General features: G+C 29.7%; 1 protein-coding gene across 1 annotated transcript in view; it reads right to left on the reverse strand.

The window, feature by feature from the left end:
* Galphao (G protein alpha o subunit) overlaps nucleotides 1-22,408 on the reverse strand; it is a 31,002-nt gene that overhangs the window by 5,850 nt on the left and 2,744 nt on the right. Inside the window, exons 4-9 of the mRNA XM_080164382.1 lie at nucleotides 12,797-13,008; nucleotides 9,168-9,301; nucleotides 8,648-8,776; nucleotides 7,523-7,652; nucleotides 4,193-4,285; nucleotides 2,413-2,473 (exon numbers count right to left, since the gene is read on the reverse strand). Of these exons, the coding sequence (XP_080020508.1) occupies nucleotides 2,413-2,473; nucleotides 4,193-4,285; nucleotides 7,523-7,652; nucleotides 8,648-8,776; nucleotides 9,168-9,301; nucleotides 12,797-13,008 (759 nt within the window). The remainder of the gene's footprint in view (nucleotides 1-2,412; nucleotides 2,474-4,192; nucleotides 4,286-7,522; nucleotides 7,653-8,647; nucleotides 8,777-9,167; nucleotides 9,302-12,796; nucleotides 13,009-22,408) is intronic.

A 22,408-nucleotide genomic window follows, 5' to 3' on the forward strand; every position in this document is an offset into this window, starting at 1 on the left:
CAATATACACTGAAGTGTTTATATACCTAGCTGTACAAAAGAAAACTAAATAGAAAATATTACTAAATAATATAGTTTTCAGGTTAATTAAACATCTAGCACAAACAAAGAGTTCTTTTTTTAGTTAGAAGCAAATAATGCAAAGTAGTAAGAGGTTTCTGTTGTTTGTGTCTGTTTGTCATGATGTTAAAACGCAATTAGGCATTTATCTAATTTAGGTATTGCCTAAAGCAGTTCTTTATGCATAATGGATTTGATTTTAGGTCATCAAAAGGCTGGTTTCGAACATTTAACATCAAGGTACAAAGTTTCATAAGGAGTTAGATTGCAGATAATTCCTATATTTCAAACGTCTTTAAATTTTAATATATTTAGTGAAAACTGCCATAAAGGAAAAGGAAGTAAGAGAAGCTATGGTTTATAGAAAACATTTGGCATTTGAAAAATAACTACGAGTGTTTGAGATAAGCCTATCTGCTAGCTAAGAGGTTTGTATTAATCCCTAATACAATTATTATTATATTATTAAAGATTGTCTGCCAAATAAATTATTTACAGCTCTATATCATTTGAGGGAAGTGGTTATTGTTTTAGGGGAAATTTGTTTCGGGAGGGTGGTGGTACCCTCCTCAAAATAGTTTTAAACCTTCCCTAGACCCGTGAAAAACTAAACTGTAAAGGAAAATCGTATCGGTTTTGAAGATCCTTTGGTACATAAAGACAGACAGACATCCTGTAAGTTTTATATAAATATATATCTTTTTCTTTTTCAAATCCTCCTATGAAGTAAATGCCTGATTGATCTAGCAGTTTATGAGATCTAAAGGAAGTAATAGACAGAAATTCTAACTCTTAAAAGTGGAAGGATATCACAATTTATGTTGTGTCAGCTTATAAGTAGCGAAGCAAAGGAAATATTGTCAAATCAGCAGAAATAATTGAAAAAGACGTTTTCAACCCATCTCTTATCAAGTCTCCCTTACTTTTTACATAGCCAACAAGGTCGATTACTTGCAATAATAGCAAAGTTTGTAACTAATATCTTTAATACAAAGTAGTTAGGTTTTTTTTGTCTGTAGCTTACGATTATAATAACTACTGAACCGATTGAGTTCTGCATTCTTTGGAGCTTTTTCATTTTTTAGATAATTAAGTCTTGAGATAGTTTTAAGTTATTTTCCTATTTTTCCTATCCATTCGAATTCTGCGCTCCTAGATGCTTGGGGCGCAGTGGATGTGTTGACCGAACTCTTAAAAATTTAAGTGAGACCGAAAAATTACTTACAGTAAAAAGTAACTGCGCTCCAAAAAGTATAAATTTTGATATGAATTGAAGCAAAGATAAAAAAAATCATTCATAAAATTATTCTTTTCATCAATATTTGAAAAAAATATTCATTTATAGGGCTTTCATAATTTTTAAAGGAATCAAAATATCTAATAAATTGTAAAATAAAAATATTCTGTCAAAATTTTGCTAATATGATAACTAGTTCAGACTATTTAGAGGTAATTTTGTCAATTATATTTAAGCTAAGTTTTTATTAAACTTTTTATACATTAATAAGATCATTTGAATATATAGAGTAGAAAAGCTACTAGAATTGCTGATAGGTTTAAAGAGATATATTACTTATTTCTTTTTATATGACAGAGCAATAGATACAACACAAGAATATATGTATAGTTCTTTTGATATTTATACATTTTGATTTTAAATGTAACTTTTCATGTTTCAGAATAAAATTTTAAAAATTTTGCATTTTCGTTAACTTTCACAGAAAGAACAAAAAATTAAGAAACATTTTGGAATTTCAGAAATTTTGCAAAAATACAAGAAAAGAACGCAAAGATTCTTTGGGACTTTAAAACTAATTCATTTTCCTCTTTTAAATTATTAATTTTTAGAAATAATAAGTATTAATACCATTCTATATAAAAGATAATAATTTTTTTTTTACTTAAATTTCTATTTCACTCGAATTACATTTACATGAAAGGAAAATAAAAATAAGATTTTAAAAATTCTATTTTTTTGTGAAAAATAAAGAAATATTCCTACTTTTTTTCATAACATGAAGTATTTTTGTTGGAATATGTATATTTTATTGTTATAACAACCTGGAAGGATTGTACCTTAAAGAGTTAACAAATTACATATAAAAGAAAACCTTAAATAAGCTAATCAGCCTAATATCTGAGCTGACTGCTTGAAACTTATATCTACCTTGTTATTTTATCTGATGTAATGAAAGGTTTAAAGGTTGTATTGCTTTATTTTTTGCTGCTTCTAGCCCGTGTAAAATCATACATTCCAGAAAATAAGGGGTGGAGGGCATCGTTAACCTTCCCCCCCCCCCTCAACCCACAAAATAATCTTGCACTAGCTAGCCAGTGTAGAACAGAGCATACCTGCATATTCAGGGAAGCAGATTGTCAGGGGAGATCTCAAAATTTTCTCTTCAAACAGATCCTAAATACAAAACAATTATTCAATTGATTGAAGTGTGCGAAGCGCATACACTTTTTTCTTCATATATTTGATGATTTTTTATCTCTATTTTCACTCTATGGTATAAAAAAATAAAAATTTTAATATTTTCTTTAACTTTAATATAAAATAATTGCATTTACGTAAATAAATAAAACAGTACATTTATTCTCAAAGGTATTCACTTTTACTGTCGGAAAAGTTTTTATTTATTTAGATATTAAATAATATCAATTCTGTAAATTGTAAAATATAGAGTATAATATAATCAATTAAACAATTACTAATGTTACATAATTTATTTTTTTTTTGGGGGGGGTATTTTTCATTTTTGGGGGGGTTGGGGGTGTCCCACCCCCCAAGAAAATAGCTTAAAACCATCACAGGACCAGAAGGTATATTCCCTGAAGAGTAAAGCCCAATCGGTTCAGTGGTTACTGAGATCTTATACTTCAGACGGACAGACAGACGGACAGACATCGTTCTACTTTGTATTATAGATAATAAAAGAGAAAATCACAAAACACTAGACTTGTTATTGATTAATCAAATAGCTTAAATACCTCTATTGAATTAGTCATAAAACTTAATTACCAGAAAATACTAAATTTTTAAAATTCCCCTGTAAGCCTTAGATTAGATTTTAGTGTAATCGTTTTGAATTCCATTTACAAACATGGCTTCGAAACCGATTAATATCCGCTGGATAAGAACTGATTCTGAGCCACAATAAAAAATGATTTATAGCATCGTATTACAGACAATTTTCCACTAATAATAAAATAATATAATAAAATAATTCCAGTTTTGTAAGCCCGATCCTTCGGCCACACGAGGCTAACAAAATTGGTTTAATTTTAAAAAATTTTAATTATAATATCCACGGAAAGCTGTCTAAAATACGACGCGATAAATAACTATTTTTACTGTTTATATATAAACATACTGACAAGAAGCTATTATAGAGAAGCTGATATCTTACATAAAGATTTTTGAAAATGTAAATATTTAAATTTTACTGCAATGCGCTCTCTTCATTGATGTGATATAAGAAAAATTTTAGAAAAAATACATAAAAGTACTTAATTTTAACATTAATTGACAATTACTATAATTAAATTTATATGTAGCACAGCAAGAGCTACAAGTATTTATAAGGAGAAAAACGAACAGTAAAGTTGTAAGCAGATAGTTTAGGGTCTTTTAAAACATTTATTGCTTTAATTATACATTATATTTTTAAACAAAAAATAATATTTAGATTTCTAATTAAAAAGAATCAACATTGCATTTAATTAAAAATTAATTAAAAGTTAAAATTTAGATATTCAAAATTGATTTTTATGCATTTATTATTGTTGCATTCAATTTTAATTGTTAACTAAATTAGTTTAGTTTTGATCTAAACAAAGCGTTTGACGTATAATTAAAACAGATAAGGAAGCCTGCGATTGAATTAATTAAAAAATGATAATATTTAGTGAAAGTAATTTAGTTTAATATAATTAAAACTATAAAATTAAATCCATTAAGAGTTCAAAATATTTAAAACTTTTTTTGACAAATACTTTGAGTATTATACGTACAGTTAGTTTTCACTTTCATAGATCTTAGTGACTACATATTAATAGCATATACTGGGACGTATTTACCTTAGTTAAAGAGTGGCTACGCTGTCATAAAAAATGCACTGAAAGTTACCTTCTTGTTGAGGAAAAGGATGATGGATGTATCTCCGAACCATTTATTATTACAGATGGAATCAAACAGCTTCAAACTCTCCTGCATTCGGTTCTAAAACAAGAAAAGTAGTTTAACAATTAAAGTTTTCAAAAGAAAAAGTAATATAAAGGGTATAGTTCCTTTCGCGATATCGCCTCTTAAGGAGCGTTTCGTCGTATTTCCACAGTAGCTTTTCTCCTATTTCTAGCACCTGCGGGAGGCTCTAACCCTGCCGGGCTAATTGCCAAACCCCGCAGGGCAATAGACAAACTTAACCCAACCCAAACAAAGGCTACTGTGAAATTTCGACGAAACGCTCCTTAATAGGCGATGTCACGAATTAGACTATGCCTAAAGTATATCAATATTAAGTTTATTTTGCATTACAAATTGTTTAAATGTGTACAATCCTCAGATGATTATAATAAACTGTTAATATGATGAGTATATACATATGTTAAACTGTTTGCAGATTTTTCGAAAAATGGCTCGCAAAAAAAAGACTGAAAATTTAATATTTAAAGACTATATCATTTTCATGTGACTATTCTAAATTCTATTCTGAAAACACAAATCAAACTTTTAGCAGAGAATAATGAAATTTTCATTGGTAACGGTAAAGTATTCAGAAATTTAAATTTTCTGCCTTTCCTTTAATAACTAATAGCGGCTACGCCAATAGAGGCCTCTAGGGAGCACTTGAGGAGGGGGAAGTTAAATCACAAAAGCCATTTTTTTTTAATTTAAACTTTTTTCAAATGGTCAACAAATTTTTTTTTTTTTTTTTTTTTTGGGGGGGGGGGTGGTCGATCCCCTCCCTCCCTCTCAACCCAATTTTTTTATTTTAGTTTTAAAAACATATTAAACTTTCTTTTTTTAGTGGAGGGGAATTTTTTTCCTAGAGGCGATTTCTCTTGAGAGGGTTGTGGTACCCTCCCCCAAAATATTAATAAACCTTCCCAGGACCTATGAAAAGCTACCTTGTTAAGGAGAACCCGATCGGTTCAGCGGTTAGTGAGATCCTTTGGTACAGACAAAAATAGACTAGCAAACATCCTTTTACTTTATTATAAGGATAAGGATTAACCTAACATAGAACAACTAAAAGTCAAATTTTAAGGCCAAATAAGATTTTTGAAAGTAGAGATAGAAGATATGCAATTTAGGAATTGATGTTTTCTTTATTTAAATTTATGAAAATAAGACAGAAGCCTAAACATTACGAAAACTCCTTTTAAAATGGAATTGCTCTGTCCCTGATTAATTGAAAGTTTAATCTATATGCATGGCATATTCTTTGATTGACAGACCTACAATATTAATCCTAGTTTCATTAATAATCTTATACAAATTCTTCTATGCTTTAAAATTTAGATAGAAAAGTTTAATAAATCGAACATTATTTATTTATATTTCAATATGTTAAAACTAAAATACATTGTGATAACTTAGAACATTTTTTCTCGAAGAAAACTAATAAACCTCTAACATTTTAAATTTATAGGTGAACTAAGTTTAAACCAATACTTAAACTAGTATTTTTGTTAAATATAAAATTCTTATATAATTTTTTTTTACTCTGAAATTTTGGCCGCCTTCAGCTAAATTTAAAAATTGTATAACTTTAATTTAAACAAATTTTTGCAAATTTGCATAAACCATATTTAATCTAAATATTTTCCTAACTCAACTTCTTTATGTAGTGAAGCCACTCTGTGAATTAAGTATAAGGTTGTCTGTTCGTTTGTGGATAGCAAAAAACAATGACCTTTATTTTTATGTAGAAAAAGTAGTAGAAATATATAAAATTTTGTAAAGCATTTAAATAAATCTCTAAAAAGCATATCATTATTTTCTCATTTGATTTAGGCAACTTTTGTTATGTAAGTTGCCTAAATCCGTCGAAAAACAGGAAGTTATGGAGTTTTTCTAGTAATAAAAACATTTTTTTCAAAGCTCATTTTGTCAAGGTTTAGAAAAATGTTTCTTGGAATTACTAGTCAAGCACAAAATTTATCATTTTCATTTGTCCAAATTTTGTCCCATAATTTGTCATTCTTCCAGGGAGGGAGGGAGAGGACAATTGCAAGAAAATTAAACAAAAATGCTTTATTATTCCTGATAATTATAATTAAATAAATAACAAAATTACACAATTTGGAGAAGATTAATTTACCCATCAATGTCCTATCCCAGTATTTCTGCAAGTTTCTTACTAAATATTAAACGAGAAGCTTAAAAAAGAATTTTTTTCTGAGGAAAAGTATTAGAAGGTAACTCTTTATGAACTTTTTTTAAAGGCGAAGCTTTTCTATAATTAGGGTCGGTCCGTCCGTCCGTACGTCCGTCCGTCCGAGATAGATAGCTTTTATTCGTTAATTTAGGCATGTTAGAATTGTCTTATCGATTTCAAACTTTGCATGATTATTCCTGTAGTAGTTAGGTACGATTTAGAAAGCGTAGCAACTCTATAATCATTACCAGAATGTCCGTATGTCCATTTTAAACATGTTGATTTTTCTACTTTTTTAACAACAAATTTTTATGTGATCTAATTATCCGTTTGATCTGATTTTTGGTATATTGATTCCTGGGACAACTAAAAACAATATTATAAGCGAAGAAACTCTATAATCAAGTCCTAAAAATGTAAGTATGTCCATAAAAATTATCCTGTATCAAGCAGTTTTTCAACAAATTTACTTATTATTTTACCTTGACTTATACTTTTATATTCTGATTATTCAGTTTAGACACTATACAAGTATTAATGTCCGTTTGTCCTACCGTTCCAGTGCTTCGCTTTTATGGATGTTGTCATCCTTGTTTAATTGGTAATTAGATATCTCCGTTTATGATGTTACTTTTATTTTTTTCGCCAAAATTTTCAACATTATTTATTGAACATTATCATGTTGCCGTCATCAGACTATGTATATCTGTTATTTTCAAAGTCCTCAAATCTCAATCTTCTAAAACAGTAGTTCTCGTCCTGATCTGATTTATAAATATCAGGTACCTTGTGTCAATATAATTTCTTAATATTGTATTTGTTGTTATTTTAACTTTAGTGTAGCATTTGATAAACTAATGGATATAGAATACATGGATATATTACCAGGGGAAAGTTTGTCTTTTTTTTTGTTGCTCATATTGACCTCTTTCGCTCATCCAGTTTGAGGGGAGGCAATGGGGTAAAGGGGTTGGATGAAAGTATCGTTATTTTAGCCAGCTGAAAGTGTCACTTTGTTAAAGTACATAAAAAAACTGCTTCAACATCCATTATATCTATTATTTCAAATTTCTTACCGTGGTCTCATCTTCATGTAGAACCTGGTCATATTCCGACATTGCTACACAGAATATAATGGCCGTCACATCCTCAAAACAATGGATCCACTTCTTACGCTCAGATCTTTGACCACCGACATCGAACAGCCTAGAAAATATTAGTTAAGGTTTCTTTTCTAGTAAGTAAGGGGCATTGGTTTGTAAATTATTAATTATTTGGCTCAAAACTATTGGTTAGATTCAAACTCTTAATGTCTAAACTTTTCAACCAATAATTCTTATGTAAAGAAGGGATAATTTATTTATCATCATTGTAGATGTACAAAAATCTATTATCTTATTCCTTTAGATTTCCAAGATATTAATGCTTATTTATGATAAAAAATACATAATAGTAGTAGGTAAAACAAAGAAGTTTAGAACAACCAATGCATGTAGAAAAAAGGCCAATACAATAGTACTGTACTTCAAGTAAATCCAATAATACTAGAGTATTTTTATGTGTGTGTTTTATCTGTGTAGTAAGATTCTTAAAACGGCTTAACAGAGCAACATTTTCGAGGGAGTTATGTTTTGGTCCTGGCAGGGAAGGGGGTTTATTGAATTCCCCAATAAAAGATTATAATTAAAATAGAAATAGATTTAATAAAAATAGTATTAAATGTTAGTCGTAATATCAACGTAAAATTAGATAATTATATCTTTTATCGACATTTAATTAATACATATTGTCGACACAGCTATTAAATGTCGACACCACGATTCTAAAAGTACTTAGAGGCTTAGGGCGCAGCTGCAAATTTTTATAAAACCAATAATACGCAAACAAGATAAACGCAGTAAATATTGGATAACAGCCAAAAAAGCTTTTGGTCTTCTTATGCGTATAAAGTTACACACACCCAAATGAAAACAAATAGTTGTGTAAAAGTAGTAAAATGAAATAACAAACTGTTGCTTTATCAGTCGCGTTACATAAACATAAATAATAGGGGTAATGTTTTGGTCAAAATACAGGCGGTGTATAAACTGGACTAATAGCTTGCAATGCAAAAAATCTGAAAAACGCCTTAAATTCTCTGGATTTTTGTCAAATCATTAAATTATGACAGGTATTATCTCTAAATTAATTTTCTAACTCACTTGAAGTTCAGGTTCTTGAATGAGAAGTGGACCTCAACGATACCGGTTGTCTTTACCCTGGTCCTAAGGATGTCCTGCTGGCTGGGTTGGTAGTCCTTCGCACCCAGGCGGTCCAAGTCGTCCAGGAAACTAAAATTTAAAATTTTGTAACTATTAAGCTTTTCTTTTGGAAGAAAAATATCTATCAACTTAGCTTATTCAATTGTTCATTTATGAATGTTCTGAATTTGTATCTGTGGATGGTTTTAGACTATTTATTGCGAAGAAACGCCTTCTTTTGTTGCAGCTAGTAATTATGAAAATATTGACAAGAAGTTTAAGCCTTGTATCAGGAATCGGCTCGAGGAGAATCACGTTATACACATTTTTTGTCTAACGGACGGACGGACATTTCAAATTATATTGTAGCTTCGCTACTAAAATGTGGTTATAGTTCAAAATAGGATGAATTGCCTACAAAATATTCTTTTTTGACAAAATTTATTGTTTAAAATAAAATGTAACAAGGACTATGACTTACTATTTAGCGGAGTCATTGAGTTGGTATTCATTAGATCTGCTGAAGCACTCAAGCACACCGCTGTCTACCCACAGACGCTTCATACCAGCCAACAACTCCTCGCTGAAGGGCTCCGTGTCCTCCATTCGGGATACCTAAAATTTATACCCTGTTAAATTTTGGTTCTGTTATCATATCAGACTGTATTTAATAGATTTATTAGTCACAATAAAAGGATTCACTAGAAGATGATTCAATCCATTAATACAAGAGACAAATTTATAGTCAATTTGTTCCTATGCCCTTTTTTATTGTTCCAAATAAGGCATTGATTATCAAGACTTTCTATATGTTATATTACTTTTAATAGAATATACCACATTTCAGATTAGTTTTTCTGTTTATCAGTGTTCAAAGGATGTCATTTACATACACTTTATAAAATAGCGTAAGGTCTATTAAAATAATTAAATCAAAGTTATTAGAGTGCTTTAAAAAGTTAAATTTCTCTATCTTTTTCTTTATTTAAAGTTGTAAGTTTTCTTTTTGTCTATAACTTAATATTTCGATGTATACATAACCGATTCTGTTCTCCATTTCATCAAAGCTTAGCTTAGGTCTTGGAATGGTTTAATCAATTTATCCGTTTTCCCTACCCCTCCTAAAAAGCTCCTAGTAGCTAGGGGCGAATACATATTTAATTAATTTCATACATTTAATATTTAAAAATTTTATGTTCCTTTAACTTTAGCGTCGCGTTTGATTAATTACAAAATTAATTATTTACCATTTACAATTTAAAATTACATTTATTTCCAACACTTTTAGTACATTTTGTTGATATAAAAGGAATTATATAAATGTGTTGGTTATAAAACTGTCCAAATTAAAAATTTATGTCAAAAACAAGTACAATCAATTTATTATAACATTTTAATTTAATCTTTGTCTCCAATAGTGTCTATATATAGGATACGAATAAATATATTTTGACAGGGTAAAAATTGTCGTCAAATGGACATAATACATTTGTCAGTTTCTTCATCCAGTAGAAGGGAGGGGATGGAGGAAAGTGGGTGGGAGTAAATTTCACTTTATTAGACTGCATGATAGTCTGGTGTAAGATCCAAGTAATACTAAATCTATTAGGATACCTAATTGGGCAAAATGTACAAAAATGTTTTAACGACCGGATGAACGCCGTTTTTACACTTCTAGTTATATAGTAGCTGTACTACTAAATTATTATTTTTTAATAAAGGAAATTAAAAAAAAACTTTATAGACAGTACTTGTAATATGCAATCATTTCATAATAACAAAGATAACTTGAAAGGCGTGTTTTTTCCATTTTTCATTGACTCTTTTTCTTCTAACTTTTTATTTACATTCTCAATTTAACTGCCCATGTTTTTTTTCTTTCTATTATATTACATTTTTGAAGCTTTCATCTATTCCAGAAAATGGGTTGAAACTTGGAAACCATTTTTTTATAAAAGCAAAAAATAATAGATAGATATACCAGTTACTTCTACTATCCGATTTCTAAAAAGAAACTTTGTAAGGTAGAGGAAATAGGTAAGGGCGAAGCCACTAGTAAGTAAAAATAGTAGTACATCTAATATTACTAATAAGTAATAATTCTTAGCCACAAAAATTAATAAAGAACCATACATAGCGGATGATTATTTGTATAGCCTCAAAAATGTATAATTAATGTGTGTTAATAATGTATGTATGGAATGTTATCTACATACTAAATAATTCTTTTTTACATTTATTTATGTCTAAGACACTAATTGTGACAAATGTTCTGTTAATTATGTCCATAAGTAGCGCAGCAATACCAATAATAACGCAATAGGACCTCTGTATGTTTGTCTGTCTGTCTATGTGTACCGAAGAATCTCCCTAACCGCTGAACTGATATGGTTCTCCTTTACATTGTAGTTTCTCTTAGGTCCTGGGAAGGTTTGTAGCTATTTTGTAGAAGATCTCCACCACCATCCCAAAAGAAATCGCAAAAAACATCACTAACCCCATCTAGCGGCAAAAATGTTTTTTTTTTGGTAAACAGCTGATCTTAACATAGATTGGAAAGAAAACATTCTACGTGCCCCTAGAGGCCTCTAGGGTCGTAGCCGCTAGTCATATAGCAAGTATAGAAAAAATAATAATAATGGAACTAATTTCAAATTTTTGCTTTTCTTTTCTTTTCTGCCTTTAAATAAAAGTCATGGGTAATTTTAGAAATCAAATTTTAATAAATTTACATGAAATGTTTGCGTTTATTTGCTAAGGAAAAGCTAAAGGAATTTAATTTTGAGTAAACTAGAAATAAAATTTTAAGTTCAAAGATTTTCCTGCAGATAAATTGAAATAAATTGACTTTTCCTTTCCTATCTATCCAGTTTCTATCCCTTTTGCACTCTTTATCCTAAGGTTGTCGTACGAAACAGAAATATTTCGGATCTAGTGCAGTTCACGGTAAGATGTTCCTGGTAACGATTATCTACAAAAAATCATGAGTTTTTAAGGTTGCTAACGGCCAAACGTCTAGATTATGCTCGCATAACATTTTTACCGACAAAGAAAGCCTAAGAATAATATGGAATAGTCATTACTCAATAGTGCACAGTTATCTTGCGGTGTGCGGGGATGACATGTGAGTTTGGCCATTTTGGAGCTTGCAGCCTATAAAGTTCATACATTTTTGGGGATACTCGTTACCAGGAACATATTACCGCGAACAGCACTAGATCCAAAAATTTAAATACTAAAAGATCATAATAAGAGTTGTCCGTTTGTACGTTCGTTAAATTAAAGTGTCCTTCTTGGTTCTTAATGCTGCGCTTCTTAAGAACAATACAGACTTTTTCTTAACGTACAGCAGAGCTCAAATTTTAGAAAACATAAATTTTTACAATTTTGAGGAAAGACCCTTTAAGGCTTAATATTGATTTGTCTCATTTATTTAACCAACATGTTGCATTTACTTTACATTTTTATACTTTTTCATCGGAAACATAAAAGAATATATTTTTTATCTTTTGGTTTTATATTCTTCTCCTGTCGGATTTAAAAAGTGAAAAATTATAAGAAAAAATCATGCTTTGTTGGCCCTCAGCGCCTAAGACCCGGGTCAAGAATAGTTATTTCTCGCATCGTATTGTAAACAGCTTTCCGCGGGCACGGGCTAAAAACTAGTTTTAATCTTATGATTGTACATTTTTATATTCGTAAAAAGCTGGATAAAATACGATGCTAGGCATAGTTTTTTTTTCGTATGGATGAGAACCGGTTCCCTTCCACCGGATTCGAATGAATACGAGAAAAAAGGATCTATCCCATGACTCATATTTTTTTATTTGTTTCCTCCGAATCAAGTGTTATCATCATGATATAATCAGATTTGGAGGTATGTGAAATACTTTTTCAGTATTAATATCCGCTGAATTAGAACCGTTTCTCAGCCATACCGAAAAATCATGTATAGCATCGTATTATATCCCATTCGGCCTTCGGCATTTCTGGGCTAATAAATCAAGTTTTCATCTTATAATTGTACATTTTTATATCCACGGAAAGCTGTTTATAATACGATGCCATAAATAGTTATTCCTTTTTTCAAAAAATTCAAAACAATCTTACCACGTCCATGACCATCTTGGCGTCCGCCTCCCTCTCGCTGTTGGAGAAGTCAATCTTGAGATTGGGCATGGCCCGCAGGATGGCCACCAGGGACTGGATCGTGTTGGAGTATACGACGGGTCTGTACTGCTTGAAGTCCTCGCTAGTGAACCCGCTCTCGTGGATAATTTTCATCTGTTTAACGATTGTGCTTTTCCCGGATTCTCCAGCACCTAAAAAGATTAAGGAATTAATTGATTCTCGTTTTTCTTTCATTTTATCCATAGTAGCAAAAACAGGGATATTTAGATAGGACAATATACCTTGAATTCTTGCTCAATGCTCCAAAAGAGTAAAGCCCAAATTCAATGCAAAACTAATAAATGTATAAGTACAGATGTATAACCCGGACAAGTGGTGGGCTTGCTTTGTCTGCTTGCAGATTGCTTTCTGCTCTTTTGTAACGACTTGGCTGTGTTTATATTTCCGACGCTATTGGCTGACACACAAAGACCCGTGGGTTGAGTTAAATATAATTCGTGCCCTCACTATTCTTTTACTTTTAATGCAAACCAAAAGAGAAGATTTTCATTCAGGATACTTATTTACTCAAATATACATTCATAAAACACGTCAAACATTATATTTTTCTTTAATAATTTTTTTACGTAATAAATTAAATGGATTTAATGATTTTATATTTAATACAAACTATTACAGACCAAACAGGTGTTCGTCATAATTACTTTGTTATATTATTTCTCTTAGTTCATCGTTATTTCAAGGTCGATGTGTAGTTTTTGCTGAATTACTAGGTTTAGCAGTCGCGTTGAAAAAAATAAACTATAGCCTACAAAATGCTATTAAAAGAAAATTTTTTTGACAATCCGCTGATAATGATAAGCTTAAATCGAGCTGCCTTTTTTCCTTTTATATTTGAAATGATTTTTAACTGTAAAGGTATACCCAAGGCTCTAAATTTGCCGATTATGTATTAAACTATTGGTCATTCTTCGATTTATAAATTTTTCATGTTTTACCTCCCATTATCTCTGGGATTAATCTAATTTATTAAAGTTTTCTAATAAAAGAAAGGTTTTCCTATTCAATAGCGAAGCTACTTTAGAATTAGCTTTATAATTCCGCCTGTCAATTCGTAAGTTCGTAAGACTATGGGGGAAATGTAATTTTCTCGGCTGATTTTGAAGATAGACAGCTGAAATTTTCCATGTAAATTCCTTAGACATTGTGCATCTAGTATATGCTTCAAAAGACAAAAAAAAATATTTAAAAGTTTTATTTCTTTTAGTTTCTCTTCTGCATATCATCTTTCTATTGTTTCTTTGTGTTGACAAATAAACATCTGAACAAAATTGTCTTTACATATGAAAAACATTGTCCATGTCTAATGATATTAAACAGGTGAAAAATTAATCATATTGAAAAAAATCCTTCAAAATTAAAAATCATTAATAAAAAGACAAAGAGAGAAAAAAGATACATGGGAAATATGAAAAGAGATAATCTACAGTAGAAAAATGAAAAAAAGAGAGAGAGGAAAGAGAGAGAGGGAGGAGAGAGAGAGAGAGAGAGGGATAACCTCCATGAAAAATGGGGGAAATTAATTTATGGAGAAGTAATCAAGAAATCAATCATAAGGGGAAAGTATCTCGGCCTCCCTTTCAGAGAATTGTGTCATCACTTCCGCATATTGTCATATTCCAAGGATCTAAAGAGATAAGACAATGGCCGATAAAATAATTTACATCCCCAATAATGATACACAAAAGTACCCTTTCTGTAGCGTAAGCTGATGGTTAAAACGTTTGAATACTTAACTTAATAAACTAACCAATCAAAATTCACTAAAGTTCTAAAAGTTGTTAAGCCAACTAATAAGAAAACGATATTATAGAACTTTGGGGACTAGTGTAATAAACAGCCCATTGTCCCCTTTCTCTCTGAGTTTTGGAATTGTTTTTGTGATAAACTTTGAAGCTCTATATAGTGCCTAGAAAAAAGGGGATGTATTAAAAAAACTGTTGGCCGAAGTATCCTGAATGACGTCAAAATATTAGAATATCTATCTAATATTATTGATTATTCTAGTATTTTAATATTCGGGATACCACTGCCAAAAGCTATTAATTTCTCCCCCTTCTTTTATAGGCACTATAAAGAGCTTCATAAAGTTTGGGGAAATAATAGGACACCCTGGAGAGACACTAATAATAAAAGTTGGAGGCAAATAATATAATATGCGGATCAATAAATTACATGTAGATCAAAAATTAATATATTCTACAAAATTATAGCTATATAAACTAGATGATTATGTATATAAGACTATCAGCAATAATTATAGGATAATATGGCAAAGAAAAAACAACAAAAAAAAAACAGAATCAATGTTATTATAAAATTTTAGAACATGGTATATATTATATGAAATAAACAACAATAAAAAGCTTCTGCAAGCGTATGAGGGATTATATAAGCATGTAAAAGTGTTTTGCCAAAATATAAGGCGGGATTATCAAGGAAATATAGATAGAGAGTGATGTACTCTGTTAACAAGAAAGTTAGTTATTTTGCTTATTTAACTTTGACGTTATGACGAACGTGTGGATATATATTAGAGTTATAGTGTAGCTGCGCTACTAATAAAGGTGTACATATAATTGTTTCATTACACAAAAAAAAAACATCTGTTTACATTATTTACAATTTATTTCCATTATGTTAATCTGAACATGTATTATGTTTATCTTTTATTTTTTGGGAAGATTTGTTGCAATTTGCGCTTGTCCGTAAGTATCTGGAAAAGGCTATAAACAACAGTAAGACCTAAATTCTACAATACATATTCGACAGCCAATTTTAAAAGCATTATTGCTTGAAAGGATAGCCCATATATTTTTCAATCTTATACTTTAATGATCAAAATTGATATATTCAATGTTTTACTGAGTTTTAATTACCTACTTTATATTATTTGGTCTAACCAGGAAAACAATTATCTTCCCCTTTTTACCCAATTCCCTTTATTTATATTAAAAATCAAGTTTTACGCCAACTTTACGCCAACAAAATATTTATTTTTCGCAATTTCAAAAAGGAACTAATTGGCTGAATAGCAGCCCCTTGGTCTAATATGCATTAAATATGGAATGGATTTATTTTTATTGATTATCGATAAACTAATTATTTTAGAAGAAAGGAGGTCTAAATTCTTAAACACACAAGTACAAATATGTACATCAAGATTTTCTGGAGTCAATAAATCACTTGCTTTGACAATTTATCGAAATATTTTCTTAAATTTCAAAATAAATTACTTTTTATGCCCTATAGCTATAGGTTAGTTAAACTACAAAATTGTTATAAAAAGATCTATAAATAATCTTTTTATCTATTAATTGATAGTTTATATGTATATAATTTCATAGATATCTATTACAAATAGCGAGGGAGGGATATTTCAACAGAAAACAATTTTTATGCATCCCGACAGTCATAATAAATGTTTGTTTAGCGAGGAAGGGAACATTGGACTGTAAATTTTACTGGTACCTAAAGTTTTAAACACGAGCTCTCATTTGAAAACTTAAAAGAATTGAGTATAATGATAAAAGCTTGACTATTAGTGTCAAAAAAATTCTATCGATAATGTTAATCTACAAAACAGGTAATTTTGTTTATCATAATAGTAGGTGTACATTAATAGTCCATGTATCAATTAAGCTTTTCCATTATAAAAAAGGGAATTTTTTTTATTCAATTGTCATCTCCCTTTCCACCTATAAATACAATGAATAGATCTTTATAAAAGTAAATATTATACAATTATCGAACAACATTGTTAAAGAAAAGAAAACAAGACATACAAATAGTTTTTTTAGCGCAGCTACCACATAATTAGGACATGACTGTACGTCCGTTGGACAGTACCAAAAACTGTCATTCCATAATTGTTAAAATATAGTTTTTTATTTTATTTAAGGTGTTTAAAAAACTTCAGAAACTGTTGTCGTTTGGATGCAACAATTTTAATTATTTTATATCATTTACTGTACTTCTACTTTATTATAGTTTACTATTATTTTTCTACTAATGAACATATTTTAAAAACTATTTAAAATTTCAATTTTTAGGAACCTAAAATTTTATAATTGGAAAACGGAACCGTTAATTCTTATCAAATGTTAGCGAAAATATTACGGGATAAGAAAGTAGTAATAATAATATCCATAGCTAAAAATATCATTCTAATAATATAATAAAAAAGGAAAATTACTGTCATAGGGCTCGGCAGCTGCGCAATAGCCGCGTGTAAGCCTCAGTGAATAACTTTAAGATTCAGCTGGATGTCTAAACTTATTCCTAAACAAACATCGATCATTTCAGAACTTTGTTTTGCTTTTGATAAAAACAAAATTAAATACATTAAGAATTAAACATTGTTTGATATTTTATTAAAATTTTGGAATTTGTAAAATTTGCTATTTCAAATATGTAATTAGTTGCTTGAAACTTAAAGCCAACTCATTGCTTATACTAACTAAAATATAAAATTGTTCATACAAAAACTTTAAAAAAAACATTTTGTTTCAACTGTTTCATAGACACAACCAAATACTGTGCTATCATCAGTTAAAAAGTTTAAGAAAAATGCTGTTATCTAATGTTTCCTTAGATTTGCTATGGTTTTACTATACTACAGTTTACTTTTCTTTTTTATAAGAAAATTGAAGTTGCTTAAACAAAAACTTCTAGCTAAGTCTATTTCTTAGTTATTATAATAGAACAATCTACTAGTAAGAGGAATTTTTAAAATTTGTTTACATTTTACACCTTAAAATTTGTGCAGGGAAAGCACTTTTTATATAGGACTCATTTTCAGGGAGTAAGGTATAGGACATTTATTAATAAATCAATATGTAACCTTTCTTATCCCCCCCCCCCCCCAATCCTTATCATAAACTGTACCGATAATCGCTGAACCGATATGGTTCTCCTTTACCAAGGTCCCGGGAAGGTTTATAATTATTTTTGGGGAGGGTTTAAACTTTTCTTTTAAAATACAATTGAAGTTGGGAGGGGGTCGACTTCCCTCCAGCCCCAAGAGCCCCTAGAGGCCTTTAGAGGCGTAGTCGCTAGTGCATTTGTAAACCAGCTACAATAATACAAAGCATTGAGGGTGATGAATAATCTATCATCAACTGTCCTATCCGTGTATACCTGCTTTATTTTAGAATGCCTGATTAGTTATTTTAAATAGATTGAGTTCATCTATAAACAATTATGTTTATAAATAACGCAGCAGCTAATCTTTGACTAAAAAAGATAAATAAGAACTCATGTCTTAGAGAACCTACGCTTTGAAAAATATGTTACGTTTTATCTAAGCTATAAGGTTTTAAAATGCATAATTATGTAAAAAAAATCGACAATAACTACTGATTTATTTTATTTTTGGGCTTATTTTATTAAAACCTTATATAAACATTGATTTATAGGACTTACATAAATACTTAATAAATTCGGGGAAATTTACTTTCATTGTATTAAGTAAAAGCTAAAAATAGAATAGTTATTATGAAAAAATTTTCAGTACGTCATTTTTAAGTATATTTGTAGTTTTACCAAGGGAGGGGGGGGGGGGGGGCTTGTGCAACCCAAAACATTCGATTTTAAAAAAATTCTTTATTTAATGTTCTTCTGACGAATAAACAGACATTCAATAATTATAGAGTAGCTGCGCTACTTATAACCTCATAAAAAGTGGAATGGTGTAATTTTAGACCAAAATTCATTTAAAATTAATGAATTAATTAATTCTTTACATGAAATATTTTCTAAGGATTTCATTATTCATTTATAAAACTAGTTTCTTGAGAAATTTAACATTTTAAATAGCGTAGATTCTCAATAATTTATGTGTGTTCGCCCGTCTTCCGTAAACTTTACATGCAAACAATTTACAAGGCTTATTTTGGCTTAAATGATAAAAATAAAGCATTTGTTCTAAGATTTTCTATACTATTACTGTGTTATAGTATACTGTTGTTTGTTGTAAAGGTTTATAACTAAGAGAAAACTTCACAAAAGGTATATCCTTATAATAAAGTAACAGGATCAATGTGTGTGTACCTGAGAATTTCACTAACCGCTAACCGATATGGTTCCCCTTTTACAAAGTAGCTTATCTTAGGCCCTGGGAAGGTTTTTAACTATTTTTTTTAGGTGGGGTCTAATTTCTCCTCCCCTCAAAGGCCTCTAGGGGTGTAGCAGCTGGTAAGATAAAAGTATTATGCCGCTCAAAAAAACTACTTATGAATTCCTTGCTTCTTTATAAGAATGTTTCAAATCAAACACATTATTTTTCAAAAGTGGCTAAGTATCCTATTTACATAATTGGGAGCTACCAAACTATCCCCCACCCTTTTTTCTACTCGTAAGAATGTTCTCATGTCTGTCCGACCTTCTGTCTGCAACTTATAATTAATATTTGAATCAATCTAATCGAAAACTATTATAAAATGCTCTTCTTTAATAATAATAATAATAAGTTTAGTTAAGGCAAGATAAAATATTTACTTTGTCTTGAGACTTGGGGGTTTATTTAGGGACCCAAAAAACTAAAAATGTGATATTGCTGAGATTTTTAGGCAAGTCCTAACCTCAATTTTGTGAGTGTGTAAAAAGGAAAGTGTTTATTTTATTTTCTTTGCATATAAGTCAAACAAACATTTCCCCCCCAAGCAGTTAGTTTAGTTTTTTATCATTCATACAGCTTTTTGTGTTAAGCTTCCCCATTTGTAGAATAGAAGCTACTCTGTAACATCAGTTTTAGATACAATTATGCCTAATATAAGCCAAGCAATAATTATATTGATTTTGTCAATTAAATTTTCATTGGAGAGTCCACTTTATATAAAGCATTTTAGGTATTTTTTTCCTTAGGAATACTATATAAAAAGGGTTAGTAAAGTTTTTTAGTTGAATATTTTTTTGTAGCTTCGTTACAAAAAAAACAGAAGAAAAATAGTGCGCTCCTTATGAATATAGTTGTTCATGTTTCTTTTTCACGGCTAGTAAAATTCATTATGGGTTTATAACGAATTTAATGGAGGAAGGGAGAGAACAATACAAAATTATTATACAATCATATGCAGATATCAAAATAAAAATGTATTTTACTTTAAAGTTCAGAAAGGCTTTTTTCGGTCCTCCATTAATTCTAAGATACCAAAAGCAAAATTTGCCAGATAAGAATTTATTATTGTCTTTTGGAAATCTTAAGGGATGAGAGTTAAGACAATGTAATTAATATTCAAATAATCATGTGTCTAATTGGGGGTGTGGATCAAATTAATTTCTATTATCCTCTCCATCCCTGCCAATATTGTATAAGTTTAAAGTGAGCCTAGGATAAGATTTCTTCTTAGTATGTTAGTTATACTTTTAATCCTTTTTATTTGCATATTATAATGAAATTTTTGCATTCTGCATTATAAAAGCAACAGATATTGAAATAAAAAAAAGATTATTATGTCCATAAGGATCTCAGTAATGATAAACTAGAATTAATTTTGATAATTTGAGACAGTCATTTAATCATGTAAGAAAATTTTAACTTTCAGTTTAGAACATAAATTACTTAAATCAATGTCTATGTATTAGTGTTTTTTTGACATCATGTACAAATGAGTCAATATTTTATTAAAAAATAAATGCTATTGTTGCTAAGATACCATTCTTTAGTGTTTATTGTGTTAATAACATCAATAACCATGATTAGGAATGTGTAATAAAATACTTTTTGCTGAATATTTTATAAGAAACAATAGCAAGATTTTCAAACCAGGAAAAAATATTTCCATAAGCAAACACAAAAGGAAAGGAAAATCTTAGGTACTATCCCTTTAATTGACTAGTGGAACACCCGTAACCCACCAAATTATTTTTTTCTCATGAAAACTATAATATCATATTACTGGTTAATCACAATAATTATTTATCGCATCGCATTTCCATGGACAGCTTTCCGTGGATATTAAAATGAAAATATTAAGTTTTGCTAGCCCCGAGGCGCTGAAGTTCTAGACTAACAAAACTGGTATCAATTTTACGATCTTTCTTTTAATGTTCATGGAAAATTGTCTGTAATACAATGTTACAGAAGATTTTTCAGTATGATTGAGAACCGGTTTTAATTCAACGGACATTAATATTGGTTTTGAAGCGATACTAGAAAAAAAGTCGAAAAAGGAGTACTTTTTATATCTGAAAAATCTTTTTTAGTTTTCTTAAGTTATTCAAATTCATTCATTGGCAGAATTTGTTCTTCCTATAAAAAGATATAGAGAGGCAGATAAAAAAGAAGATAATGAGAGAGAGAGACAGAGAGAGACAGAGAGACAGAGAGACAGAGAGAGAGAGAGAGAGAGACAGAGAGACAGAGACAGAGAGAGAGATATTATAAATTATTTTATTACTTTTATATGGTTTATTTGTATAAATGAAAAATATGCAGAACAAGAATGATTTTGTTACAAAAACAGCTTCAAAAAAAAGCTAAAGAATTAGATGAAAAAAAGCTCAGTAATCTAAATATTTGGAGAGTTCTAAGAAAATAGATGTATTCGATGACTTTGGGGCGTACATATCATATTTATAGAGTAGTTGCACTATTCATAATTGAAAAAAGAAGTGAAAAATCAAAAAAATATACATATATATAATGGGGGTAGTAGAGAGATGGAGGGAAAGCAAAGAAAAAAATGAAAATATTACATTAAAACCTCCGTTCATCCGTCCACAGAGCGACAGAGACACAGTTTAAGGGATAGATATTAGCAAATATAAATAATAAAACAGGCCTAGTTTAAGATTGTGCAGCTTTTCTGGAAATAAGAAAAATCTAAAAGTTTATTATCCGTCAATTTTTCAAAGAAACATTCTTGTTTTATTATGGGGGTTTGGAAAAAATTGGGATAATCTAAAAAAAACATATTTTTAATGGCCATTTCTTTTGCAAACGTCATTTTTTTGGACATACCCTTTTTGTACTACTAGCGAATGCGCCCTGAGCCTATATATTCGAAGGGCAAAAAATAGCCTAAAACCACACTCAAACTTGTTTGTAAAAATTATAGCCTTAAACCATTTCAGGACCTATAAGTAGCATCATTGTAAGGGAGAACCTCATCGATTCAGTGGTTTTGGAGATCCTTCGCTACAGACAAAAAAGCTTACTACTTCATATATTAGGATAAAATACTTTATTTTTTATTTCCAACAAACATGTTGTGTCGTCCTTATTTTGTTGTATAAAACTGTCCTTGTTTAGTATTTAAATTTTTGAAAAATTGTCACTATTTTTTGCGAGCCTCGGCTAATAAGAGAATGTTGTAAAGGTCAAATTTTCTTTAAATATTCTCTATACTTTATATATCACTAGCGGCTGTGCCCCTAGTCTAAAAATAGCTAAAAACCTACCTAAAAGATTTATTTCAATCATTTAGTCATAAGTGAAATCTTAACGGACAGACAAAAATACTACTTATACAGTACGTTATTACTCATCGGAAAGAATTATAGATAGTTGTTTGCAGATAGGAATTTAAA

This window comes from Acartia tonsa, chromosome 6 (assembly GCF_053477335.1).
Source record: "Acartia tonsa isolate MP-2025a chromosome 6, ASM5347733v1, whole genome shotgun sequence".
Classification (NCBI taxonomy): Eukaryota; Metazoa; Arthropoda; class Copepoda; order Calanoida; family Acartiidae; genus Acartia; species Acartia tonsa.